This window comes from Argentina silus (assembly GCF_951799395.1).
Source record: "Argentina silus genome assembly, chromosome: 17".
NCBI lineage: Eukaryota > Metazoa > Chordata > Actinopteri > Argentiniformes > Argentinidae > Argentina > Argentina silus.
Window position 1 is genome coordinate 1,436,564 of NC_139671.1, and position 27,003 is coordinate 1,463,566.

Sequence of the window (27,003 nt, forward strand, 5' to 3'; positions counted from 1 at the left end):
ACAATAACTGATTATTCAGAATTGAGCAATTTCCAATCTCAATGAAATCATAAACACAGAGCCATGATGTCATAAGCAGTCATTGCGGTTATTCCAATTCTTCGCAATTCCACATTCCGACATCTCACAATGTAGAGCCCTCAGGCCATAACTGTCCACTGCACCTTGTTAAACTGGCAACACCTGTCGAGAGCATCATTTGGGAGTTAAAGTGAAAGTGAAAGGGAATGGGAAGTGTGTGTGTGTGTGTGTGTGTGTCTGTGTGTGTGTGTGTGTGAGAGAGAGAGTGCGTGTGTGTGTGTGTGTGTGTGTGTGTGTGTGTGTGTGTGTGTGTGTGTGTGTGTGTGTACACTAAAACAGCACTTATTCAGTTACTCATGGTGTCATGTGACTTCCTATCTACTCGTCGGGTGAGTTTTATCCCAGCTCATTTCCTTTATGTTCATGTGGAAATCTTCCACTATTTCATAAAGTCATTGACAGGTGGAGATTTCAAGGAAAACAGGATGGAGAGTAATAGTGTGTGTCAGAGGGGCAGCAGGACTGGGTTTCAATTCCACACAGACACAGGTGTCTAGGTTAGTCCTGTCTTTGAAGACACAGGTGTCTAGGTTAGTCCTGTCTATGAAGACACAGGTGTCTAGGTTAGTCCTGTCTTTGAAGACACAGGTGTCTAGGTTAGTCCTGTCTATGAAGACACAGGTGTCTAGGTTAGTCCTGTCTATGAAGACACAGGTGTCTAGGTTAGTCCTGTCTATGAAGACACAGGTGTCTAGGTTAGTCCTGTCTGTGAAGACACAGGTGTCTAGGTTAGTCCTGTCTATGAAGACACAGGTGTCTAGGTTAGTCCTGTCTATGAAGACACAGGTGTCTGGGTTAGTCCTGCCTATGAAGACGCAGGTGTCTAGGTTAGTCCTGCCTATGAAGACACAGGTGTCTAGGTTAGTCCTGCCTATGAAGACACAGGTGTCTAGGTTAGTTCTGTCTATGAAGACAGGTTAGTCCTGTCTATGAAACACACACACACACACACACACACACACACACACACACACACAAAGGGCCAGTCCTAACCGCTAGACCAACCCCCTTTTACTGCCCATTTACTCTCATTCTACCAGTGGTAGAGGCTGGCTGACCCATTTCCTGTGTCCGTGGGTGTGAATCACTCTGGGAGGGTAAACACCCTTGTCTCTTATCATGTGTGGTTTGGACAGTTTATAGTTTATAGTCTGTACAAACTAACACCCACTCATCCCCTCATCGAGACTGTGATAAGATCAGTTAAATATGCAATATATTGGTGTGTGTGTCTGTCTGTGTCTGTCTGTGTCTGTGTCTGTCTGTCTGTCTGTCTGCATGCTTGTGGGTCTCTATATGTGTGTGTGTGTGTGTGTGTGTGTCTGTGTGTGTGTGTGTGTGTGTGTGTGTGTGTGTCTGTGTGTGTGTGTGTGTGTGTGTGTGTGTGTGTGTGTGTGTGTGTGCGTGCAGGATCTCAAACAGCAGATTGCAGCTCTCCAGCAGCAGTTCCACAGGAGAGAGTGTGATTGGTCCCAGGCCCACGGGCTGCTGCAGACTCAGATGGAAGCTCTGACCAGGGAGAACATAGAGCTGCGGGGGAGGCTCACCACCCCTGATCAGCACCACCTGGTGGCCAGGATGAGTACTGACAGAATCACTGCATCTCACAGAGCAACAGAGAGCCCAGTAAGAACACATACAGAACTGCACCTCAGTAATACCCAACATAATTCTTACAGTTTCTGCTTATGAAGTCAGCAACATTTGTATTGTTCTGTGGTTAGATATCACCATTCCAATGATTGTCTCAATGTGTTTTTCATGTGTCTTTATTCCACCAGAATAGTCTATCATCAGCAAGTCCTGCGATAGATGAATACATTAAAAAACATAACCAATCGGGGTGCTCAGTGGCGTAGCACACTAACGCACATACCATATCATCGCAAGGTCCCTGGTTTGATTCTGGCCATTGACATATCCTGCATGTCATCCCTCCTCTCTCTCACCCATCCTTCCTGTCAATCTCTACTATCTCTATCCCAATAAAGCAGAAATGGCCTAAAAACATATTTAAAAAGTCAACTGTCCTGATTACCAACCAGCACATAATCAATATGTTCAGATGTGGTCTTCTGTGGCTCAGTTGGTAGAGCATGGCGCTAACAACGCTTAGGTTGTGGGTTTGATTCCCACTGGGACCATCTATACTGAAATGTATGCACACACTGCAATGTAAGTTGCTTTGGATGAATGCGTCAGCTAAATGTACCACATCTTGATAGCCTTTACAAGCAGAGAGAGGCTGTGTAGGCGGAGAGATAGAAGAGAGATAATCCAAGACAAGAGATCATTGTGGTTCTCACATCTTGAAAGTGTTTTTTCCCCTCCGTTTCCATCTGAACTACCCAGGGAAAGGATGGAGCGCAGAGAGAGTAGAGAGAGAAGACAACGGCTTGGATAAAAACGTCAGCTAAATGGCATATATTATATATATATATATATTTATATATATATAATCTATATCTATATATATTCTATAGGTGTCTGTGGTGATCGGTGGTGCCTCAGGTCCGAGGGTGAGGAAGGCTTCTAGCTGCTCCAGCGTCCCTGGACCTCCAGTCAGGAGGAGGCTGGCGATGGACAGTTTACCCACGGACAAGTCTGACATACAGGTAACGATATTCTGTATCAGGGGAGGCTGGTGTAGGTAGAAAATGGAGGACGGGCTCATTGTAATGCATGGAACGGAATAAGGAATGGTATCAAACACGCGTGGGATAGAGATTTCTACCTTCCCCAGCCTCCACTCACACAGACGACCTTCATAGCACACGAGTTTGATACCATTCCTCATTCCGTTCCACGCATTACAATGAGCCCGTCCTCCGATTTCTACCTCCACTAGCCTCTACTGTTCTGTGGCTGTAGCAGAATGAAGGCCGGCTAGCCACCGCTACATGCTGCAGTAGAACTGACCACAGCCATATGAAAGCCTTTAGGCTCACAGTTTTCCTGGCAGGAAACATTCTGAGAATCCTGTATTTCTCAGAATATTTGGGCCCAGATCCCGAGATGTTTGAAGAGCGTGGCGCTGGATTGTATCATCAAAACCTGACTCATGTTTATTCGTGTCAAAATGAGCAAAAAATACAGAAAATAAAACGCTGAATTCACTGAGGAACATCACTTTCGCTTTCGTTTTTAACAACGATGTCGTTGGCGATCAAAGATAGCTATCGTTACTAAATAAATTGTTTAATCTGCCGTGACATGTTTACACGGTGGCGCCGGCAAGTTCACAGCGTGGCGCAGAAACACTCTGACGTTCTCTGAGGAGAACCCTGACATTACCGTGACCGAGAGCTCCTCTCTGTGGACATGCTGATTCAGTGACGGTGTAAAGGCTGATTCAGTGACGGTGTAAAGGCTGCTGTATACTCCTAGAGTCGGATCTGTCGCTGCTACATCAGTCCTAAACGAGGAGGCTGGCGGAGGTAGAAATCGGAGGACGGGCTCATTGTAATGCGTGGCACGGTAAACAGCATTGTAACCACTCTCCCTGTCGTAGACAGAGCTCTGGGTGCAGGGACTGACCATCCAGGAATGAAAACCTATAGTTTTCACCAAGTGACAGAGCGTTTGTTTACAATTGCATTGTTCACAAACAATGGAGTAAAACAAGCTTCTATGTTGGGTTCTGACAAGACGGTAAGACAGTTGAACGAATCTCATGAGGCATTTAGGTTTAGTTATATTCTACATTAATCAACGGCTATGTGTCATTCACTTAAATGTCCAAAAATGGATGTACCAATTACAGATTGCCCCTTTAACTCTGAGATATACATCACATCACTGCCTGCCACTCAGAGCCGTTAACTGCCCCCCACTTACCATTCTAGAATGTGGAAGGTGTGTTCTATCTGCTGTTTCAGCTGATAGGCATTGTTGCCATTCTGCTGCCAAAGTGTCAGTCTAAATCTAATTAGTCTCAAGTTATTCAGCTATAAAATGGGCTCTGAAGTGGTCCTTAAGCACCCCAGGAATAATTCATGACCATTTACAAAAGCTGGAGCCAGACCAGTGACTGTGACGATATGACTTATTCATGGAACGTAATGAATATGCTCATTGCCAATACGAAGAAACGTTTGTGTTCAAACCAGATTTTTCCTTTTCAATAGTTGGCCCTCTTCATAATGTATGAGGTAGGGGAGGCTGGTGGGGGTAGAAATCGGAGGACAGGCTCATTGTAATGCATGGAATGGAATGTGTTTGATACCGTTCCTCATTCCATGCATTTGAAACCATCCCTCATTCTATTCCATGCATTACAATGAGCTCGTCCTCCGATTTCTACCTCCACCAGCCTCCCTTGGTATGAAGACTTCTGAACCCCAGGTTCAATAATAGATGGAACAGTTGAGTTACCCTGACTGGACTTGTTACCCAGGCTGTCATTAAACCTGCATGAGAACCTTTCATAGGTCACCAAGGCCAGATGGACATTCAGCATACTAGATGCAGTATGTGCTAATTGGTGTTGCTTGAAGAAACTACAAAACGTATAAAAAAAAAAAAGAGAGAGTAAACTCTAACATTCAGAATCCGAGAATCTGAGGTTTAAAGTATGACCCTCGGCGGTGTGTGTGTGTGTGTGTGTGTGTGTGTGTGTGTGTGTGTGTGTGTGTGTGTGTGTGTGTACTGTAGTGTAACATATTCATTCATGCATCTTCCTTGTTGTTTTCTTTAGCCATATCGCAACATTCCAACCGGCGCAAGGGAACGGGGACCTGCCTGGACCGGTAAGAACAGGCGTTGTGTGTCTGGTTGTCTGTGGTATTGACAGATTGTGTGGTTTGAGGCCCCAGGAATGTAACAGCCAGAATTCCCATGTGCTTTGACAACTGAGAGCTTCTCATTGTTCTCAGGCAGTTCTGAGGACACCCGTCATGCAGAGGACCCGAAACAGCACAACAACGCTGGGGACCAGGTACTAGTCTGCAGCACACAGGACACAACACGTGATGTACAGCAAGGGAGGCTGGTGGAGGTAGAAATCGGAGGACGGGCTCATTGTGATGCATGGAATGAGGAACGGTATCAAACACTACGTGTAACACCTCTTTTACAGGAACACCTCTTTAGATTTTTTTGTTTGTAAAAGAGGTCCATTTGCTCTCAATGGAAACATAAATACATTTAAATTATGAGTTAAATAAATAAATACAAATATGCTTGTAATACGGCCATGGTTGGAGGCCTGCAGACCTGACTTCTGGCCCTGCCTGCAGTGTGTGTCCAGGTCAGAGGAGAAGCAGAAGGAGACGGGGGTCAGAGGTCAGACACTGAGCCGCAGCGCCACGCCTAACAGCCGGCGGACTCCTTCTGTGAGCAGATCCTCCTCTGAGTCAGACCACACCGGTGGAACACACACCTGCAGAGACAGAGACGTACATGAGGAAACACACTACCCAGACGGAAAGGTAGGAGAAACTACCCAGCATTGTCATTCCTTTGAATGAAAGGCCTCCTTAATTCCCCCCAAAATGTATAATATTCTCTCAGTCATTGAAGCTCTCCTCTTCAGCAATCCTCCACCATCACAGGGGGTTAACCAGTACATTTCACAACAACAACAACAACAAAACCCACAAACATGTCCTGTGACACCTCCCCCTCCACACAGGTAGAACAGCTTCTGTCCAATGGCTGCCGTGTGGTTACGTTCCGTAACGGAACCAGGAAGGAGGTCAGTGCCGATCGGAAGACTGTGAACATTAAGTTCTTCAACGGAGACGTCAAACACATACTGACGGACGGGAGACTGGTACATCCTGTCTGTCTCTCTGTATACCTGTCTGTCTGTCTACCTGTCTCTCTGTATACCTGTCTGTCTCTCTGTATACCTGTCTGTCTGTCTGCCTGTCTCTCTGTTTGTCTGTCTCTCTGTCTACCAGTCTGTCTGTCTGTCTGTCTGCCTGCCTTTCTGTCTGTCTGTCTGTCTGTCTGTCTGTCTGTCTGTCTGCCTGCCTCTGTCTGTCTGTCTATCTGTCTGTCTGCCCGCCTGCCTGCCTGCCTCTGTCTGTCTGTCTGTCTGTCTGTCTGTCTGTCTGTCTGCCTGCCTGCCTGCCTCTGCCTGCCTATCTGTCAGTCTGTCTGCCTGCCTGCCTGCCTGCCTGTCTGTCTGTCTGTCTGCCTGCCTCTGTCTGTCTGTCTGTCTATCTGTCTGCCTGTCTGTCATTCTGTCTGTCTGCCTGTCTGCTTACCTGCCTGTCTGTCTGTGTGTCTGTCTGCCTGTCATTGTGTCTGCCTGCCTGTCTGTCTGTCTCTTTACTGTGACTACAGTACATTGTTGTCCTACAACCAGTCTGTAATAATAACTTCAGTTATGGAATGACAGGTGTACTTCTATGCTGATGCCCAGACAACTCACACCACCTACCCAACAGGCCTGGAGGTCCTGCTGTTCCCTAACAAGCAGATAGGTGAGACTTCATCATGTCCATCATGAACAGAACACATCTAAACTGATAGATTAGGTTATTGTTCATTGAGATGTTGAATCAATCAATGAGTGCAAGTGTAAGTCAGTGAGTGGATGGATGGATGGATGGATGGATGAATGAGTGAATGGATGAGTGAGTGAATGAATGAATGAGTGAGTGAATGGATGAATGAATGAATGAGTGAATGGATGAGTGAATGAACGAGTGATGTTTCACTGAGCTGTGTCCTGTAGAAAAGCATCACCCTGGGGGGAAGAGGGAGATCGTGTTCCCTGACCAGACCATCAAGTACCTGCACCCAGACGGCAGAGAGGAGAGCATCTTCCCAGACGGAACAGTGGTCAAACTCTCACAGTAAGATACTCTCTGTCTGGTGTAGGAGGACTGTCTGAGCAACAGCTGTACTCTACCAGGGGAGGCTGGTGGAGGTAGACATCGGAGGACGGGCTCATTGTAATGCATGGAACGGAATGAGGAATGGTATCAAACCCGCGTGGTATCAAACATGTGTGTTTGACACCGTTCCTCATTCTGTTCCGTGCATTACAATGAGCCCGTCCTCCATTTTCTACCTCCACCAGCCTCCCCTGCCTGTCCTACGATGTCTACCTCCACCAACCTCCACTGCAGTACACAATAGGAAATAACCTGGGACCAAAATAGTCTTTGTTTTCTTTACTCACCTTAGATCCTGGGTAAGCTTGTCCAGACTGGTGTATGTTACTGTACCGTGTGGGCTGAGTGTGACTAGTCTAGGCTCAGACACAACGCCCAGTAACAACAGACAACAACAAATGCTACCTTTGACCCAGATCTGCTGCCTTTTATACCAGGGCAGGCTGGTGGAGGTAGAAATCGGAGTGAGGAATGGTAACACGTGTTTGAAACCATTCCTCATTCCATTAAATACTTTGCAGGGAGCCCGTCCTCTGATTTCTACCTCCAATTTTTATTATAATATGTTTTTTAGGGCATTTCTGCTTTATTGGGATAGAGACAGTAGAGATTGACAGGAAGGATGGGAGAGAGAGGAGGGATGACATGCAAGATAGGTCGAGGGTCGGAATCGAACCAGGAACCTTGTGATTACGTGGTAAGCACATTAGTGTGCTACGCCACAAAGCGCCCCCGGCCTCCAATGATTTCTTACAGTATTGCATTTTCATGTTGTCTGTGCATCATCCTTCATCAGGAGAGGGGAGAAGACGGTGGAGTTCACCAACGGGCAGAGAGAGGTCCACACGGCCCAGTTCAAAAGGCGCGAGTACCCCGACGGCACCGTGAAGACCGTCTACTCCAACGGACGACAGGAGACCAAGTTCCCCACCGGCAGAGTCCGCATCAGAGACAAGGACGGTGTCGTCATTATCGACAAGAAATGAAGGGAGGAAATGTGTGAGTTTATATGTGTGTGCGGGCTTTTATCCAAAATGACGTGTTGCATTTGTCGCAAATTGTTTTTTTGTTGTATGAACGGAGGTGTTTTATTGATTGATGTTTTTCTATGTGCCTTCGTATAAACAGATCTATTTTCTATGCTTTTTATATGTCAAATTTTTTGTGGAAATTATTGTACAGAATATTTGTAAAATATTTGTCATCATTACAGTATTTATATAATTTTTGGAGTGACGATCAAATGTACATACAGTACTGTTCTTGTGAAGAGTGATTTAAGGAATATGATTTATTTTACCTGGGAATATTGTCTTGAGGGTTCTAACCTAAAACTGACCTGTGGATAGGTGTCAGCAGGAATCTTATGTTGCACTGCATGGCCTATTATTTATGAGGTGTCAACATATCCCTTCCTTCACACACACACACACACACACACACACACACACACGCACGCACGCGCGCACACACACACACACACTAGCTGACCTCTGGGTCAATAGGGCCTGTTCGTTAATGAATCACTCAAGAGAATAACAAAATATGTTTGTTTACATACAAATAGTATCACAACATTATTGGCACTGTGGAAAAGTCTGTATGCTACATGTATGCTCTGATGTATGCTGCACTAAACCTAGGAATCAGTGGAAGCTGGTGGAGGTAAAAATCGGACATGACACCATCCCTAATTTTGTGCTCTGATTTCTGCCTCAACCGGCCTCCCTTGACTAGACTTTAAACTGTGTTTTCATTTGTATTTTACACCTTCATTCAGGCTGCGACAATGATTCAATTAAAAAGCTTTATTGTCACTAAACAGTACTGTGTCTCAGTCAGCTGGAGTGGCAGCACTCACTGAGCAGGGGTGGGTCCCTAGGCCCCCAGAACAGAGACCCGAAGTCCTCCTTCTCCTCCTCCACACGTCTGTCCATCACCTCCTCCTCCTCTCTCCTCCTCCTCCTCTCCTGGTTACACCCAGAGCCCAGCTGACTGATGAGCTTCCGGACCTCACGGACAGCTGTCTTGACGTTGAGCTTGTCCTTGGAGGCCTTCAGAGTCGCCACGTTGAAGGGGAACGTCAGGATGAAGTCCCCCACACGCAGCGGAGGTGTACTGGAGCTCTCGTCCTGGGTTCTAGAGTCCCAGGGGAACCTGTTCTTCTGGACGTGGATGGCCGGGAGCCTACATGCTCCTCCTACTGGGTGTCTGGGGGCAGAGACCTGCCGGGGGCTATCAAGTGTTGACACGTCTCTGTCCTCCGTCCCTGACTCCACCTCTCTGTCCTCCGTCCCTGACTCCACCTCTCTGTCCTCCGTCCCTGACTCCACCTCTCTGTCCTCCGTCCCTGACTCCAGGTCTGTATCTGAAACCTCAGACTTGTGACGGGCCTCAGTCTTGTGTGACATCGCCACCGCCTGCGGACGTGTCTTCCTGTTTCTAGTTACAGCTGCGGTCTTTGACTGTGGAAGGAGGTGTATCGGGTTCAACCTTGAGGAGGACGATGAGGAGGAGGAGGAGGAGGAAGAGTTGGAGGCGTGGCTCATGGGATCCCTGGCCGAGCATGTCCGGTTCATCTGCGCGTCGGAGGGCAGGGGTAGGTATCTCCCCCGGTTGGCCAGCAGTAGAGAGCGGAGGCTGGACTGGCTGTAGCTCCTCTTCTGGTTGTGAGAGTGGTGCTCACACACAGCAGCCCTGGCTCTGGCTCTGGGCCCGGGCCTGGCCAGGAGGACCGGGGCCTGGGGAGACTGGCTGCCTAGGTAGCACGGCCGCTTATACCTCTGCCTGAGGTACCCGCTCTGTCTGAGGCTGTCGATGGACCTGTAGCTCATCAGATCAATCAGGTCGTTGATTAACCCTTTCTTGACGGTGACGTCCGCCTGGCAGTCCAGGGAGAGAGCGGGACTGAAGTTGACCTCCAGGAGCCAGGGTTTGAACTTGGCGTCGATGAGGATGTCGAACCCGAACAGCTCGACACAGTGAGGGCTGGGGGGGATGGAGGGCGCGATGGTGAGCAGGGTCAGAGTGACGATGCTGTTGATCTTCTGCCAGAGGAGAAGCTCATTGATGCCCTGGCTGTGGAGAAAGCAGCGGAACTTACTCATGGTCCATTTACAGCCCTGACCCACCCTCTCCTTGTCTGTGGTGTAGAAGGGCCCGAACTTGTTGATGCTGGTGTTGGTGAGGTGGGAGTAGAGATTGTCCAGGGAGGACAGGTTGTATTTCTCTGTAGCGAAGCGCACCAGGCCCTCCTGATGCATGTAGATGGTGAGAGGCTGGAAGCTCTTCACACACACGTAGATGCGCAGGTCAAACTTGTACCCCGAGATCAGGAGGGGGTTGCTGATGTACCTCTGGACGATCACAGGGGAGTCATACACGAGGTCTTTGATGTCGTTGAATATAAAGATCCCCCTGCCACGTGATAGGTCGACTGGCTTGCAGATCCAGTAGCCCCGCCTCTCTCCGGTGGTCATGCGGTGTTTGGTGTACTCTGACAGGAACCTGCATCAACCAATAGGAGAGGGTTGGGTAGGAATTACTTTATGTATTTTTTCGTTTTTATTATTAGTTAATTTATGCATCAATATGAAGGGGAATTCCTGCTTCATTCATGCTTCATAAGCATAAGATGTGGAATTTGTTTTCTTGAATGAACGAATGAATTAATGAATAATTGAATGACTTGAAAATGAATGAGTTATGCGTCAATATGAAGGGGAATTCGTGTATAACAAGTGAAATGTGTTTTCTTGAATGAATGAATGAATGAATAATTGAATGAATGAATGAATAATTTAATGAATGAATGTTTTCCTTTTCATTCATCAAATACTGAATAACTGTTCAAATCCAATGATAAAACAGGAGACCAAGTTTCCCACAGGCAGAGTCCGCATCAAAGAAAAGGAGGGCGTCATCATTATCGAGAATATAGAGATAGAAATAGCATCTTACATATAGAAATAGAAACAAACCTGTAAAAAAACCTGTAGTTTTTCATTAATAATATACTGAATAATTGTTCAAATCCAATGAAAAATACTTCTATAGAAACATTTAAAACCAAACCTGGTGTAGTCGTTGGGGAGGATGAAGGCCGTGGGGCTGAAGTCGTAGAGAGCCGCTCCGAAGGTCCCCCTCATCCTCTTCAGATTGCGCGCCAGGCAGTCCTTCCGCGTGATGCCCACCGTCCTGGGGTGGTGGTTGAGCCGTTGCCAGGGCCGGAGGTTGTCGTAGTCAGAGGTGTGGAAGGCCGAGGCCCGCCAGTACAGGTTCCAGTCTCCCTCCTCCTGCTCCCGCTGTTCATACTCCTCCCAGCCCCGCTCCAGCAGTACCTCCCTGACCAGCTCGGGGGCTCCGTCGTGCAGCCGGAACACCAGGGGCGGGCGGCCGGTCACCCCTACGGCCATGCCGGGGCAACCGACAGACTCTGCCTTCAGTGAGAGAGACGGAGTGGAAGCATAGTGTTAGTCTTGATGTCTTGAACTGGGTGGCGTGGTTGTTTGCGACAGAATCAAATGGCATTGTTCTCCTGAATGTTTCCTCTATTGTGGGGTTGCTATAGATTAGCTACAATTATCAACAACACAAGAAGGATTAAATATCAGCCATTCAGTAAAAGTCTTTGAAAACGTTGCCTCTTTAACTTTATCTACTTACTAACTGGATTGGTTGACAAATAGACCAATAAAGTCAAACCCTGCCAAAGTAACATTTTCACATCAGATCATAATTATTTATGTGGCAATCATATTCAAAGATGAGAGATACTCGGGAAACTGAACTAGTTCGTTGAAAACTGCAGTCAGATGTGTTTTTGGACCAAATCATCACAGTGGGCAGTGGCCCAGAGAAATGTAGAAATGTAGAGACCTCTTCATCCCCACTACCCCCCCTGGGCAGTTTCTCTACTGTAAATAAATTAATAATAACAAAGACATTTTTTTAAATTATTCCTTCTTCTAGCATTGTGACTGCCAATAGCCCCTGGTCATAGCATAGATTACTTTTTCTTATGATGACTGATGGATAGATGATTCACTTACCAAATGTATTTGTTGTAAGTTGCTTTGGATAAAGGAGTCTGCTAAATGCCATAAATGTAAATGTATATCTAAATGAAATCCAGTAAATCGCCCTCCTTTGTTTACAAGTGTCCTGTGAACGCCGGTTAATGACAAAAACGCAATTCCATAATCCAATATACAGTATCTAGGATAATTTACTGTTTTAACGCATTTCTTTACCTTGAGTTGAATCCTGTTCTTTCCAACCTCGGACGGACAGACGGTTGTTCACCGGAGCTGTCGGTCGGTCAGGTCGCTTTACCGAGACCCACGCCCGTCATCCCGGTTGCTAGGAGACCAGCTGCGGGCTATAGATAGTGTATCATCCGGGCAGGACAGGTGAACGAACCCTCACACCAGTGGGTCTCTTAGGTACGTTTTTATGATTAAATGCAGCACATTTTAATGATCTGAAATGACTGAACACATCTAATTGTACATTCTATAGGACGTCCAAGAATCATCCTTCAACGTATCAGGCCATGCTTCCCAGCTGTGGTAATAGATCTAGAATATACTTTAATAGAATACAGAATAATAGCTTTATTTTACCTTAGAAAACTACAGGTTCATATGTTCAGTACATGTGTGGCGTGAGGATTAAATAGTACAATAATTACCGAAAATAATAGCAAAATGTAGGCTGCACAAAATAAGACAGATACAAATACAATACGCCATAGGAGACAATCACAAAGCATTGTATGTGTCACTAGAGTCTTGTCGTTTCTGTGGTCATGTTTATGTAATATCCGTAGAAACTAATTGACACTACCAGAAGTCCAAATAGCGTTTACAGCTTGATGTCCATACATATCAAATTACTGAGAGCAAATGCGATGACGAATCCCACTGACTCCCACAGGCGATAGTTAGCAAAATGCTGCCTCCCTCTGGTCGTAGAGTAGAACTGCATAGACCGCTGAAAAGTGGAGAACATAACAACTGAAGTCGTGTTGTAACTGGGGAGGCTGGTGGAGGTAGAAATGCACATTGTAATGCATGGAACGGAATGAAGAATGGTATCATAATAATACATGTTTTTGATACCATTCCTCATTCAGTTTCATGCATTACAATTAGCCTGTCCTCCGATTTCTACCTCCACGAGCCTCCCCTGGCATACATTATGAAGACTGGGGTCTGACTTTAGTTCTGCTGTGTTCAGTACACTATATCTCCCATAACGCTTAGCCGTGGTGTGGCTAATCTTCTCAGATGAAAACCAAATAAAACTAGAATTTAAAAGTGTGCTCCCATCTGTTGCTTCTCATGAAAGATCATCAGATCTGAAAGGGTCATGGTGAGATCCAAACTGTAAAATCATTTTTTATTTACAGGTACAGTTGACGATACTAATATTAGAATGAGCAAACAAACTTTTGAAAATGTTCAAATCAGCACCGTCTGTCTTCTTTTCTTCAGTGACGTCTATAGGACTCTTGATTTCCTGGGTGTCAGTACTACTAGTAGTATGCTGGTCCATACTGGGAAAAAGGTTAATCTCCTAGTAGTAGTCCTGGTAGTAGTATGGTCCATAGTGGGAGGAGGGTTGGTAGTAGTATGATCCATACTGGGAGTCCATACTGGGAGGAGGGTTAGTAGTGGTCCATACTGGGAGGTGGGTTAGTGGTATTTTCCATACTGGGAGGAGGGTTAGTGGTAGTATTCTTCATACTGGGAGTGGGGTTAGTGGTATTTTCCATACTGGGAGTGGGGTTAGTGGTATTCTCCATAGTGGGAGTGGGGTTAGTGGTATTCTCCATAGTGGGAGTGGGGTTCCTGTGCTCTCCATACTCTACGGTGCAGCACAGACTGATGGAGAGCAGCAGAACTGCCAGCAGGATGTACAGCTTGGTGTCCACACACAGGAAACGGCTGCAGGCGAAGGCTATGACGTAACCCACCGCCTCCCACAGGCGATAGTTAGCGAACGCTGCCTCCTTCTGGCCGTGGAAGAGAACACCATACAGGGCTGGAAAAATAAAGCGAGAGCATTTGTGGTAGATGCTAAGTGGGATCCTTGGGACAACCCTACCCTAAACCCTAACCCTATCCTTAACCCTTACCCTTACCCCAGCCCTAACGCAAACCTTAACCACAACTCTTACCTAACCTTAAATCTAACTGTAACCGTTTTAAATCTCAGCTTCACTTGGGTAACGTCAGAGTCGTGTCTTATAAGCCACGTTGTGCCTATGAGCCTAACCTGTGTGACCTGTGGCACAAGGCTGAGTTATCCCACTGAGGTAAAGCCTAGGAAGTCTTCAGGTCTCAGCAAGTTCACTCATCACTCAAATGTGGTTCACCGAACTACCCCTGTTACACCTGTGATAATGTTCCTATGGAAGGAAGACACAGTGAAGTGTGTATGAGACAGGGGAGGCTGGTGGAGGTAGAAATCGGAGGACGGGCTCACCGTAATGCATGGAATGGAATGAGGAATGGTATCAATCACACGATGAATCACACCATTCCTCATTCCATTCCATGCATTACCGTGAGCCTGTCCTCCAATTTCTACCTCCACCAGCCTCCCCTGTTATAAGGCCAGCAGCCCACCATTGTTCTGTGTCTGCCACACGGCGTCAGCCATGCCCCAGAGAGCAGGGAACACAAAGAAGACAGGCAGCTGGTCTGGGTGTGGCCTCCAGAAGAGGAGGGCCAGGATGCAGGAGAACTGGGTGGCTGTGCCTGGCAGAGGACAAACACTCTGGGTTAAATGGACATTAAATGGACACTCAGGGTTAAATGGACATTAAATGGACACTCTGGGTTAAATGGACAGTACAGTGCCCTCCGTAAGGATTGAAAAGAGGAAGCATTGTCTTCTCTATACTCTTCTCTTGCTCTATACTCCAACAGTTTTGATTTTAAAGCAAACGATTACTGTGAGGTTAAAATAGAGATTGAGCAGAAGGGTTACTGGCGTCACATCTAAGGTGCCTATCACTGCCGTTGTGCCATTGTGCCCTTGAGCAAAGCACTTGCTATCTGCTCCGGGGTGCCGAACTACGGCTGACCCTGTGCGTCCAGTCTCCATGTGTGTTGTGTGGCGGGGTGCGATAAATAACACTTTCCTAACAAACTGATTGTACGGCAAATAAAGCATTTGAGTCTCTTACCCAGAGCGAAGAGAGCCACCCTTCCGGTGTACTGTGACAGCCTCCCAAACAGGAAGGAGAACATGGAGCTGGTGGCTCCAAAGCAGATCATCACGTATCCAACGAAGTGAATCCCCAATGCACAGGTCACGTACTCCTGTGAGAAACCATACAGTCACCTCAGTCGAGACCACTGGACCACCTCTGGTCCAGTGGCCACCCTAGGACAACTGGGCCACCCCAGGCCACTGGACCACCCCAGGCCACTGGACCACCTCAGGACCACTGGACCACCCCAGGCCACTGGACCACCTCAGGACCACTGGACCACCTCAGGACCACTGGACCACCTCAGGACCACTGGACCACCTCAGGACCACTGGACCACTCCAGGCCACATGATCAGCCTTCCTTCCAGCCTACCTTGGTGTATTCCCCGCCGAGGAAGCCCAGCTCCAGGCCTATGTAGGAGGTGACAGGTATGAGCAGCAGCTGCCTCCTGTCCCTCAGCTGGTGAAAAGTGGCCAGGAAGTTGCTGCAGAACGGCTCCTTGCTGCTCCTGGTCTCCTGCGTCGCGTCTTGGTCGATGTTGTCCAGGAACACAGCCACCAGGAGCATGGCCGCTAGACCCACACCTGCAACATTTTGTTATTGTTATGATTTTTTTCATGTTATTTTTTTGCAGTGTGGTAGTCCCACTCTCGTATTTTCCTGTTTTTATTGGATAGAGACAGTAGAGAAGGACAGGAAACTCAGGAGGAGAGGGTAGGTCTGCAGGGAGGAGAGGGCAAGTCAGCAGGGAGGAGAGGGCAGGTCAGCAGGGAGGAGAGGGTAGGTCTGCAGGGAGGAGAGGGCAGGTCAGCAGGGAGGAGAGGGTAGGTCAGCAGGGAGGAGAGGGCAGGTCAGCAGGGAGGAGAGGGCAGGTCAGCAGGGCATGGGACCGGATAAAACCGACATGGGCATGTGTGTGTGCACCATGCTCACTTCTTCTCTACCTATGTAATTACAATGTTATAAGTCTAGTAACAGCATTCTATTAACATATTGTTACATATTACTAACCCTAACCCATATGCACACTTCAGAGAGGGATAGACATTGACTTTACCTCATGTTGAGTGTGTTATTGTCACATACTGAAGGCTTACCCAGGTAGCAGCCCATCAGAGTGTGGACCAGCCTGTCCTCTGGCCTGGTAGAGTTGACCTGTTCCTCTCGGAGGTCGCTGCAGCTGCCCACCCCACAGAACTGCAGGTCGCCCTCTGTGATGTTCGCTGGACAGAGAAACACACAGTGAAATACAGCCGGCAGCCGACTGGCCATCTGGGGAGCCGGGAGAACTCCCGGTGGGCCGGTCGTTCTGTGGGCTGCGGGGCCGGTGGACGGGCGGTGGGTCACCAGAGAAGGCATTACACACTCACAGCCTCTGAATGTGACCTGTAGAGTTGAATGGACAAACAGTAGATATCGATGTAGACCAGGGGAGGCTGGTGGAGGTAGAAATCGGAGGATGGGCTCATTGTAATGCATGGAACGGTATCAAACATGTTCCATTCCATTCATTGCAATGAGTCCGTCCTCCGATTTCTACCTCCACCAGCCTCCACCGGTCCAGACCTATAGACTAGAGTAGAATAGAATAGATCTATGATTTAACATTGTAATTCACAAGCCTTACGTTACTTATTTTTTATCAGTGCCATGAAATTCTCTGGTGTTATTTTCTTTACAGTGGAAAGCCATATAGGGAGCTCTTTAACTCATTCAGTGCCGAGGGTGAATAAAGTCGCCCAGAACATCAACATTCTAGAGTGCCAAGGGTGACTTTATTCGCCACAATGCATACATTATGATGCTTCATTTTGTAGCCAATCAAAGTGTTGTTGCTAGGTAAACACCACATAGAACACTTGGCACTCTAGCTGGTGAGTGTTCCGGAATTCTTTGGCAGTTGGTGAGTTAAAGTCAGTGCTGACCCGAGGTGGTGTCCTGTCCCAGGACGAGGGAGGACAGCAGGTTCCCCCAGACGGCAGAGGACTGGTACAGCAGGTACAGGATGCCAAAGTACAGGTTGATGACATCCTGGCTCCTCTTCTTCTCCAGCTCGGCCTGGATCCTGCCGCTGAGGGTCAGGTAGGTGCAGGCAGCTGTCCACAGTGGAGACTCCCCCAGACCCAGGATGATGGAGGTGGGGATCAGGGTCGCCCTGAGAGGGACGAGCACAGGGGTTGGAGGGGGTTAGAGACGGGAGTCTGGTGGAGGCAGAAATCAGAGGACGTATTTGATACCATTCCTTATTTCATTCTATGCATTACAATGAGACATACCTCTACCAGCCTCCACTGGTTAGAGAGGGTTTGGTTGTCACTGAGACAAAGATAGAGACGTGAATCTTTAACTTGTATAATTGTATAGGCCATGTTTTATGTTTTATCTGTACCAGGGGAGGCTGGTGGAGGTAGAAATCAGAGGACGGGCTCATTGTAATGCATCGAATGGAATCCGGAATGGTGTCATGGTTTCAAAAACACACTTGTTTGATACCGTTCCTCATTCCGTTCCATGCATCACAATGAGCCCATCCTCCGATTGCTACCTCCACCAGCCTCCCTTGATGTCTATCTGTTCAATAACTCTCTGCAGTTTATCCGGTCACTCTGGGGGCAACAACACAGTTATCTTCTTATCAGAGTATACATCACAAACTCTATAAGAGTGAACTTTGTTACTAAATAAAAAACACAAATTATATAATATAATCAATAAAATCACACATCACGCAAGTCATGCCTTCTGGCTGTACCATCCGGGGTAGAAGTTCCCCACAGTGTATACGATGTTGCATCCCATGCCAGCCACGATGGTCCACTTGCAGCCCAGGTATCTGATGACGGTGGGCGTCACAAACATGGAGGACAGGATGATGGAGGCGAACTGCACGCTAGCTGAGGCCACGCCCACCCCCTCCTCCGCATTCAGGCTGCTCTGGAACAGCAACAGACAAATACCATGATACCATTCCTTTCATTCCGTTCCATGCACTACAATGAGCCCCGTCCTCCGATTTCTACCTCCAATAGCCTCCCCTGGTACAGATACCCTGTAAAACATATGGCCTATATAATGATACAAGTTAAAGATTTACGTCCCCAACATTGCATCCTTCCTTCCCTTCTGTTCTTCCTTCTGTTCTTCCTTCCTTCCTTCCTTCCTTCCTTCTTTGAGGTAATCCCTAATCTGGCATGGTTGGATTGGTCAAAGCAAGTTTGACTTACAACCGGCCTTCCTTTCACCAAGCAAGTCCTGTCAAGTCAGTGATTTTAAAGAAGGGAGGACATAAGAATGCATTTGAAGAGTGTTCAATCAGCGCCATGGTACAAAGTCTCCTCATTAGATTTTATTAATGGAGACTACAGTAATAGTCAGGTGTACTATAACCTGGGCTTGGTGCAGGCTGCTAACAGATGTCTGTGGCGCGGAAAGAACTGAGACTGTAGAACTGAGACAAACAACCGTATGTGTAAGGCTATACCAGGGGAGGCTGGTGGAGGTAGAAATCAGAGGACGGGCTCATTGTAATGCATGGAGCACATGTGTGTTTGATACCACTCATTCCATTCCATGCATTATCATGATGAAGGCTCCCCTCACCTGTAGGCTCAGAAGGTTCCCCTCACCTGTAGGTTCAGAAGGTTCCCCTCACCTGTAGGCTCAGAAGGTTCCCCTCACCTGTAGGCTCAGAAGGTTCCCCTCACCTGTAGACTCAGAAGGTTCCCCTCACCTGTAGGCTCAGAAGGTTCCCCTCACCTGTAGGCTCAGAAGGTTCCCCTCACCTGTAGACTCAGAAGGTTCCCCTCACCTGTAGGCTCAGAAGGCTCCCCGTTGCAGTGAAAAGAAGCAGAAATCCAAACGAGACAACTAGAACGTTCTTCATGCTTCCTCCCATGTTCTAGCACTATGATGTTCTATCACTATGGTGTTCTAGAACTACCATGTTCTGGAACTATAATGTTCTATCACTATGGTGTTCGAGAACTACCATGTTCTGGAGCTATGATGTTCTATCACTATGCTGGCAGTATGGAGGTGTTGATGCAATGTCTGGTTTTATTAGGGGGGCGGGGCTGGGCGGGCTGTGTGGAGGGGGTGGGGGGCGGGGGGCAGGTACTTTAACACAGCCCTATGCCCTTATAAAGAGCGGCACAGTATCGAATCGATCGATGTAGAGTTTACATTCCCATGGTGGACATTTAGCACTTTAGGTTGGACCAGTTTTGTTGTTGTTTTTTTCTATTGCAAGAACCATCAAAGGCATTACTTACAGGTACAGGTACGTACAGGTGGATCAAGTCCAGGGTCAACACACATGGTGTCATATCAGGGGAGGCTGGTGGAGGTAGAAATCGGAGGACGCGCTCATTGTAATGCATGGAACAGAATGAGAAATGGTATCAAACACACAGTGTTCACGTGTGTTTGATGCCATTCCTTATTCCGTTCCATGCATTACAATGAGCCCGTCCTCCGATTTCTACCTCCACCAGCCTCCCCAGACACACATGGTGTCATATTTGTTGTAGATGACATCATAATCATGAGATATCATAGTTTCACAAACAGAACAAAACATTTGTAAAAATAGTTTATGAAATACAACATGTCATACATCAAAAAGTGTTTTCTTTTTTTATTTAAATCAATATTTACACCTTCACTGAAAAGTAGTGGGGCCACTCTATGCTACACGTGTTTGATACCATTCCTCATTCCATTCCATGCATTACAATGAGCCCATCCTCCGATTTCTACCTCCACCAGCCTCCCCTGGCTGTGACAGTATAGAAGGTTATGCACTACACTCAGGAAACAATAACTTAAACAGAAGTGCTGTTCATAATCTATCTGCTATGAACGGGGGGGGGTAAATATGTCCAATGTCCATTCTAGAAATTATATTTCTAAAGTGTACCACTGACGCCACACATCTCGACTACAAACTAGTCGAATGGATGATGTGTTTCTCATCCGGTTCGTACTCATTAACCTCCTGCTGGAGGTGTGTGGTGTAGGTCCCCTCCTCGATGGGGAGGGTGGGGTTCTTGTGTTCTTCGTACTCCACCCAGAGGTAGGTGACCATGGATAACAGCAGCACGGCCAGCAGGATGTACAGCTTGGTCTCCAGGCAGATGAAGGTGCTGTAGGCGAAGGCGATGACGAATCCCAGCGACTCCCACATGCGGTAGTTAGCGAACGCAGCCTCCTTGGCTCTGGGGAAGAGGATCCCGTAGAGAGCTGGAAGGAGAGGGAAACACGCTGTTAGGACTAGATACCTCAGTTCTGAACATAGGCTGAAAACCTAGATACCTCAGTTCTGGACATAGGAGGGAGGCTGAAGGCCTACACCTCCCTCAGTCTGGGAGGCTGAAGGCCTACACCTACTGCTTGAAGAAGCCATAGCCTCCAGTAATGTGTGCATACGGCCAGCAGCTCACCATTGGTCTGTGTCTGCCACACGGCGTCAGCCATGCCCCAGAGAGCAGGGAACACAAAGAAGACAGGCAGCTGGTCTGGGTGAGGCCTCCAGAAGAGGAGGGCCAGGATGCAGGAGAAGTTGATCACCGCCGCTGAGGGAGGAACAGATGTGGTGTTTAGATCAGGGGAGACTGATGGAGGCAGAAATTGGAGGACGGGCTCATTGTAATGTGTGGAATGGAATGAGGAATGGTATCAAACATTTCGTTCCATGCATTACAATGGCTTGTCCTCTGATTTCTACCACCACTAGCCTCCACTGGTTTAGAGGGGAGAAGTAGAATGTTCTTTGTTGAAAAACTGACATGATTATGATGATGATTGTCATGTCCTTCTTTCAGGATATTTCAGATTGTTAAGCTCACCCAGCCAGGTGTAGGGCGAATTCCTTCCAGAGCAACAAAGGTATCATTTGTTTCATTTGGTATAATTTTATCGTTCAGTCATTCATTCATACTACAGTAATGAGATCACTAGTCAATCAGATTGTATTCACTGCCACACTGTACTTGCAGCATGGAGGCAGTTAGATCGGTGTATTCAGGACTTTGGGAGAGCTGATCGTACCGAGGCAGAAGAGTGATGCCCGGCCCGTGTACTCAGACAGCCTGCCGAAGGCCAGGGAACACAGAGAGTTGGTCGCTCCGAAACAGATCATCACGTAACCAACGAAGTGTATCCCCAACGCACACGTCACATAGTTCTGGAATAAAAACACAACATGGTCATGCAGTTAGTTAGCGTGAGAATATCACATGTCCTAAGAACAACAGATACCCTGTAAAACATATGGCCTATATAATGATCCAAGCTAAAGATTCACGTCCCCAACATTGCATCCTTCCTTCCCTTCCTTCCTTCCTTCCTTCCCTTCTGTTCTTCCTTCTGTGTGTTCCCTGCTCTCCTTTGAAGCCTTTTCTCAATTGTCAGGAAGACAAAATGCCGGGTCAATGCTTTTATCACCAAAGATGACAGGTTGCAGATTGCACCTTTAACCGCCAAGAGAGATTAAAGCCTTTCCTTAATTGGTTCTCCACTTGCATACTAGAGAAAATGCATTGGAGGAGAAGAAGGTTTCTGAGCTTTTTAAGAGAACGTGAGGAGTCGTGTTCCTAACAATTAAGAAAAGGCTTTAGTCACTCTTGGCGGTTAAAGGTGCAATCTGCAGCCTCTCATCTTTGGTGATAAAATCATTGACCCAGCAGGGCTGAGGGGGAGTGTCTCTTATTTGCTGAAATTGAATACCATTTACCACAACATCCCAATGACCAAGGGCCCATTGGACAAAGAAGATACAGATTGCACCTTTAAGATCTCTTGAATGGCTGTTTCTCAGCGGCAGGTTTGGTATATGCACCATGTTACTTTCCTACTCAACCATTTCTTTAAGAATGTCGTAACATTTTAACAACGTTAATCCTAGGATCAGACTGCCTCTGTAATGTTTGTTATCTACTTTTTGACGTTTTAAATCATGTTTAACAATGTCACATTTTGACAAATTGTGAGACCAGTGGAAGCTGACGGAGGTGGAAATCGGAGGACGGGCTCATTGTAATGCACGGAATGGCATAAGGAACGGTATCAAACAAACGTGTTCCATACCATGCATTACAATAAGCCCGTCCTCCGATTTCTACCTCCGTCAGCCTCCCCCGGTGTGAGATCCGGCCCGCTCTCGTCCTCACCTTGGTGTACTCCCCGGACAGGAAGCTCTGTTCGAACCCGGAGTACATGGTGAGGGGGATGAGCGTGATCAGCCTCCTGTCCTTCAGGAGGCGGAACGTGGCGAGGAACGTGCTACAGAACGGTTCTCTGTTCCCGCGGAACGCCCGGGTCTGGTCCCGGTCAATGTTGTCCAAGAACACCGCCACGATGATCATGGCCAGCACGCCCACGCCTGGAACATCGCAGGGACACACGGTGAATACACACACACATGCAGGCACACACACACACACACACACACACATACACACACACACACACACACACACACACACAGACACACACGCACACACACGCACACACACACATAGACACACGCACACACACACACACACACACAGACACACATACAAGTACACACACACACACATGCAGGCGCACACACACACACACACACACACACACACACACACACACAGACACACACACACACACACACACACACACACACACACAAACACACACAAACGCACACACAAATACAAAGGTCTGTCTCAATAAAGTGACCTTCTTCTTACCGATGTAGCAGCCAACCAGGATGTGGACCAGCTTCTGCTCAGGCTTGTTGGTGGTGGCGTTAAACGTGACCTCAGAGCAGGTAGCTGCTCCACAGAACACCAGGTCCTCCTCAGGGATCTCAGCTAGCAGGACACACACACACACACACACACACACACACACACACACACACACAAACATAAACATTACATCATGACAGGGAAGAGGAAATCAGAGGACGGGTTCATAGTAATGCATGAAATGGAAAGAGGAATGGTATCAACACCTCCGATCTCAACCTCCACCGACCTCCACCAGCCTCCCCTGGTGCTGTGTGTCCTTATGGCTGTTGTTAGGGGAAGGTCCTTACTGCACTATCTATAAAGCACTTGTCTTTATGGGCTGCATACTGTAGCTGCCATTCCACACACGGCCATATACCACATTAAACCCTCATTCCTGAACTTATACCACTTTGACGAGCATGTTGAACCTTTACCTGTTGGGTGTGTGTGTGTGTGTGTGTGTGTGTGTGTGTGTGTGTGTGTGTGTGTGTGTGTGTGTGTGTGTGTGCGCGGGCGTGTACATGTGTGTGTGTGTGTGTGTGTGTGTGTTACTCTTTCTACCCTACCTATGTTTGAGTCCTGGCCGAAGATCAGAGAGGACATGAGGTTTCCCCAGACAGCAGAAGACTGGAAGATGAGGAAGAAGATGCCAAAGTATTTGTTGATGATGTCGGAGCCCTTCTTGCCTTCTATGGGGGCCTGCAGGTTGCCACTGATGGTCAGGTAGGTGCACTTGGCTGACCAGAGGGGAGACCCTCCCAGGCCCAGGATCACAGAGGTGGGGATGAGTGTGTACCTGGAGAGGAGGGGGTGCTGGGTCAGAGCCTGGGGTGGGGGGGGGGGGGGGGACCTAGGTCAGAGCCTGAGAGAGGAGGAGGAGAAGAAGGGGGGAGAGGAGGAGGAGGAGGAGGAGGAGGAGGAGGAGGAGGAGGAGGGAGGACAGTCCTGGGTCAAACCCTGAGAGAGGAGGAGGAGGTGGAGGTTAGACAGACCTGGGTCAAAGCCTGAGAGAGGAGGAGGAGGAGGAGGAGGAGGAGGAGGAGAAGGGGGGACAGACCTGGGTCAACCCCTGAGAGAGGAGGAGGACAGGGGTGGACAGTTACAAAATCCCCAAACACTAAGACTATTTTTAGTCCAACGATTGATGTGAAAATTATCTTAGATACAAAGCTCTGCGTGTGTGCGCCTGCGTGCGTGTGTGGCACATATAGTTTTATGTGTTATTGTTTGCTCGTTTGTATTGCACTGTATAACAGATACCCCCATTCATTGTTCATCATTTTATCATAGTACTTTATGGCTGCATATGGAGGCATGTACCGCTAGAGGGCAGGCACGAGGTGGTGGAGAGTTCGCTTTTGGACTCGAGCGGCGGTTGTGTCCTCAGTTGGCAGTTGAGACTCAGGCGACACTGAGGACAGCCAGCTCACCCTTTTTAATTTCTATCATTCTTTCAGGTTTGTGAAATGTCGACAAACACCTCTACAGTTCGATTAGGCCTATTTGGTAGCTAAGCCGAATATGTAGTTGGTGTTAATTTTGAATGTTGATTGAGGTTGACTTGTACTCGGCTAACCGTCAGCCTGCTAGCTAGCGAGTGAAAACCGAGTGGGTTCAGTGCCAATGTTTTCCTGACCTGTCACATTTGGAGTCAAAGGTAAATGTGGCTGGACTCCGTGGTTCTGTGTGTATACGTGTTTAGGATTATTTGTTGTTTATTAATATCTGTTGGTTTTCCATGACGGTTTGGTTCTTAGTCAAATACAAACTAGCTAAGGTAAAGGCTAGCTAGCCCAGTGGCTCGAGCTGCCATACGCGTTGCCATGGTAACGGTAGCGTTGCCCGTGACGTCGTTATTGTAGATCTATGAATTCGATCGTACCTTTGTACATTTGGGAATTGGATAAAATAAATTAGAATAAGACATTTAATAACAAGAATGAATGTTTACTGTGAATTGTTAATTATTGTAGCCTATATATTGGTATAGCTCAGTTGGCAGTTATCCCACTGAGGACCGCCAGCTCACCCTTATTCATTTCTATTATCCTTTCAGAATAAATTCATCCTTAACACACGGAGTCCGATCTCTACTTCATGTGTGTAATGCGTGTGTGTGTGTTTACCATCCAGGGTAGAGGTTGCCAAAGGAGTAGGAGACGTAGCAGGCCATGGAGGCCACGATGGTCCACTTGCAGCCCAGGTTCTTGATGAGGATGGGGGGCAGGAACATGGAGGACAGGATGATGGAGGCGTAGATCACACTCAGAGACGTCACCCCCATCCCCTCCTCCGCATTCAGACTGCTCTGGAACACAGCAGGGAACACACACATGTTCACACACTGCAGCTACATACAGACCAGGGGAGGCTGGTGGAGGTAGAAATCGGAGGACGGACTCATTGTATTGCATGGAATGGAATGAGGAATGAAGGATCAGACACGTGTGTTTGATACCAATCCTGATTCCATACCATGCATCACAATGAGCCCGTCCTCCGATTTCTACCTCCACCAGCCTCCCGTGGGATACACAATTAATTAACTACATACTGTACTGTATATGGATGACCTCTCTTTGAACAGAGGAGAAAACACTGGGCCTTCACTTAGGAACATGCTGGATTATGTCTCTGTCATGGTGATTGTTGGTGTTCTATTCTGTTGCTTGTTACCCCAGCAACAATTGCCTCCGAAGCATTGTAATGCATGTAATGCAACAAAACATGTTTTATGCCATTCCTCATTCTGTTCCATACATTACAGTGAGCCCGTCCTCCGATTTCTACCTCCACCAGCCTCCCATGGTCTACAGTCCCTGATCATCTTGTCCTCGTCTCTGTCTACCTGTAAACTCTGCAGGCCTCCGTAGGCGGTGAACAGCGACAGGAACCCGATGGACACCACCAACACGTTCTTCATGTTCCGGTCGATCATCTCTGCAGCCTTTAGAAACCCGGTGGGTCCGACACCAAGACAGATAGAAAGATATATTCCCAAATCAACTCCAACGAGAACCGGTACAGTGTCAGTGATGGTCCCAGCAGAGTCTCACTCTGGCCCGCCCTCTATGGGGGGCTAATATAGTAGAGCAGCTGCTGCCAGGGGTAAAGTTCATCACACGGGAGCCTATAAACTGGGTTCTGTGGACTGCGAGGTAGACAGGTCCTTATCAATAGCCTGATCAATCATTAAAGGAATGAGGTAGAGTTAGTCTCTTGGGTGTTTGCTCACCTCCTCTCCTCACTAGAGGTGGGTCTCTCGACACGAGTGTGGGCCTGGGGAGTAGGGGCTTGGGGTTCTCTCTGGATAGGCCAGTGTGGGCCTGGGGAGTAGGGGCTTGGGGTTCTCTCTGGATAGGCCAGTGTGGGCCTGGGGAGTAGGGGCTTGGGGTTCTCTCTGGATAGGCCAGTGTGGGCCTGGGGAGTAGGGGCTTGGGGTTCTCTCTGGATAGGCCAGTGTGGGCCTGGGGAGTAGGGGCTTGGGGTTCTCTCTGGATAGGCCAGTGTGGGCCTGGGGAGTAGGGGCTTGGGGTTCTCTCTGGATAGGCCAGTGTGGGCCTGGGGAGTAGGGGCTTGGGGTTCTCTCTGGATAGGCCAGTGTGGGCCTGGGGAGTAGGGGCTTGGGGTTCTCTCTGGATAGGCCAGTGGAGGCAGGTGGAGGTAGAAATCGGAGTGCTCATTGTAATGCATGGAATGGATTGAGGAATGGTATCAAACACAATTTCTACCCCCACCAGCCTCCCCTGGGATAGGCCTATAGTGTCCTCTGCTACAGTATGTTTCACTGTAGTTCAGTTTAATGTGAGAGTGCATCCCACCCAGAAGAGAGAGTACAAAGGTTAATTGACTGTCTTAGTTATAGTGGACTCTAGTTGTGGTAAACACTAAAGATATCGTATATATCCACCTCTTCCTTATTGTTTTCCTGGATAACAACACTGTAACTGCGGTCCTCAGGTAGTGGAGGTGGTTAGGAGTCACGCCCTCGTTATGAGGTAGCCCTGTCTGAGACATGTCAACTCAAGTGTCGCCCTCAGAGCTTCGAGGATGTCTTTTAGGTCTAATGGTTGAC

General features: G+C 47.8%; 4 protein-coding genes across 4 annotated transcripts; 1 reads left to right on the top strand and 3 right to left on the bottom strand.

The window, feature by feature from the left end:
- The first annotated feature begins 2,426 nt into the window (after nucleotides 1-2,426).
- Nucleotides 2,427-8,648, top strand: LOC310818541 (centrosomal P4.1-associated protein). Its single transcript, XM_083689517.1, has 9 exons — nucleotides 2,427-2,489; nucleotides 2,565-2,696; nucleotides 4,778-4,829; nucleotides 4,956-5,017; nucleotides 5,319-5,510; nucleotides 5,714-5,854; nucleotides 6,428-6,512; nucleotides 6,767-6,887; nucleotides 7,726-8,648. Exons 2-9 carry the CDS (start codon nucleotides 2,661-2,663, stop codon nucleotides 7,913-7,915), a joined length of 879 nt encoding a protein of 292 aa, XP_083545643.1. The 5' UTR covers nucleotides 2,427-2,489; nucleotides 2,565-2,660; the 3' UTR covers nucleotides 7,916-8,648.
- A 119-nt stretch (nucleotides 8,649-8,767) lies between these two features.
- Nucleotides 8,768-11,424, bottom strand: ttll2 (tubulin tyrosine ligase-like family, member 2; the record flags this gene model as incomplete). The annotated part of the gene is made up of 2 exons (XM_083688740.1): nucleotides 11,004-11,424; nucleotides 8,768-10,436 (listed from the first exon to the last, which is right to left on the bottom strand). The coding sequence occupies exons 1-2, from the start codon at nucleotides 11,342-11,344 to the stop codon at nucleotides 8,768-8,770; spliced, it is 2,010 nt and encodes a 669-aa protein (XP_083544866.1). The 5' UTR covers nucleotides 11,345-11,424.
- A 2,175-nt stretch (nucleotides 11,425-13,599) lies between these two features.
- LOC310817983 (protein unc-93 homolog A-like) lies at nucleotides 13,600-19,039 on the bottom strand (the record flags this gene model as incomplete). Its single annotated transcript, XM_083688741.1, has 8 exons — nucleotides 13,600-13,976; nucleotides 14,564-14,695; nucleotides 15,127-15,262; nucleotides 15,529-15,740; nucleotides 16,254-16,379; nucleotides 17,082-17,311; nucleotides 17,909-18,090; nucleotides 18,965-19,039. The coding sequence occupies 8 exons, from the start codon at nucleotides 19,037-19,039 to the stop codon at nucleotides 13,600-13,602; spliced, it is 1,470 nt and encodes a 489-aa protein (XP_083544867.1).
- A 1,056-nt stretch (nucleotides 19,040-20,095) lies between these two features.
- LOC310817984 (protein unc-93 homolog A-like) lies at nucleotides 20,096-25,866 on the bottom strand (the record flags this gene model as incomplete). The annotated part of the gene is made up of 8 exons (XM_083688742.1): nucleotides 20,096-20,397; nucleotides 20,598-20,729; nucleotides 21,205-21,340; nucleotides 22,326-22,537; nucleotides 22,884-23,006; nucleotides 23,495-23,724; nucleotides 25,055-25,236; nucleotides 25,777-25,866. The coding sequence occupies 8 exons, from the start codon at nucleotides 25,864-25,866 to the stop codon at nucleotides 20,096-20,098; spliced, it is 1,407 nt and encodes a 468-aa protein (XP_083544868.1).
- Between the last annotated feature and the right edge of the window lie 1,137 nt (nucleotides 25,867-27,003).

What these genes read in the sequence shown, in the direction of transcription:
- LOC310818541 (XM_083689517.1), top strand. Translation starts at nt 2,661, where the DNA reads ATGGACAGTTTACCCACGGACAAGTCTGACATACAG. An exon ending in CGGACAAGTCTGACATACAG is followed by an intron (nt 2,697 to 4,777) that starts GTAACGATATTC and finishes TGTTTTCTTTAG; the next exon opens with CCATATCGCAACATTCCAAC. An exon ending in GTTCCCTAACAAGCAGATAG is followed by an intron (nt 6,513 to 6,766) that starts GTGAGACTTCAT and finishes TGTGTCCTGTAG; the next exon opens with AAAAGCATCACCCTGGGGGG.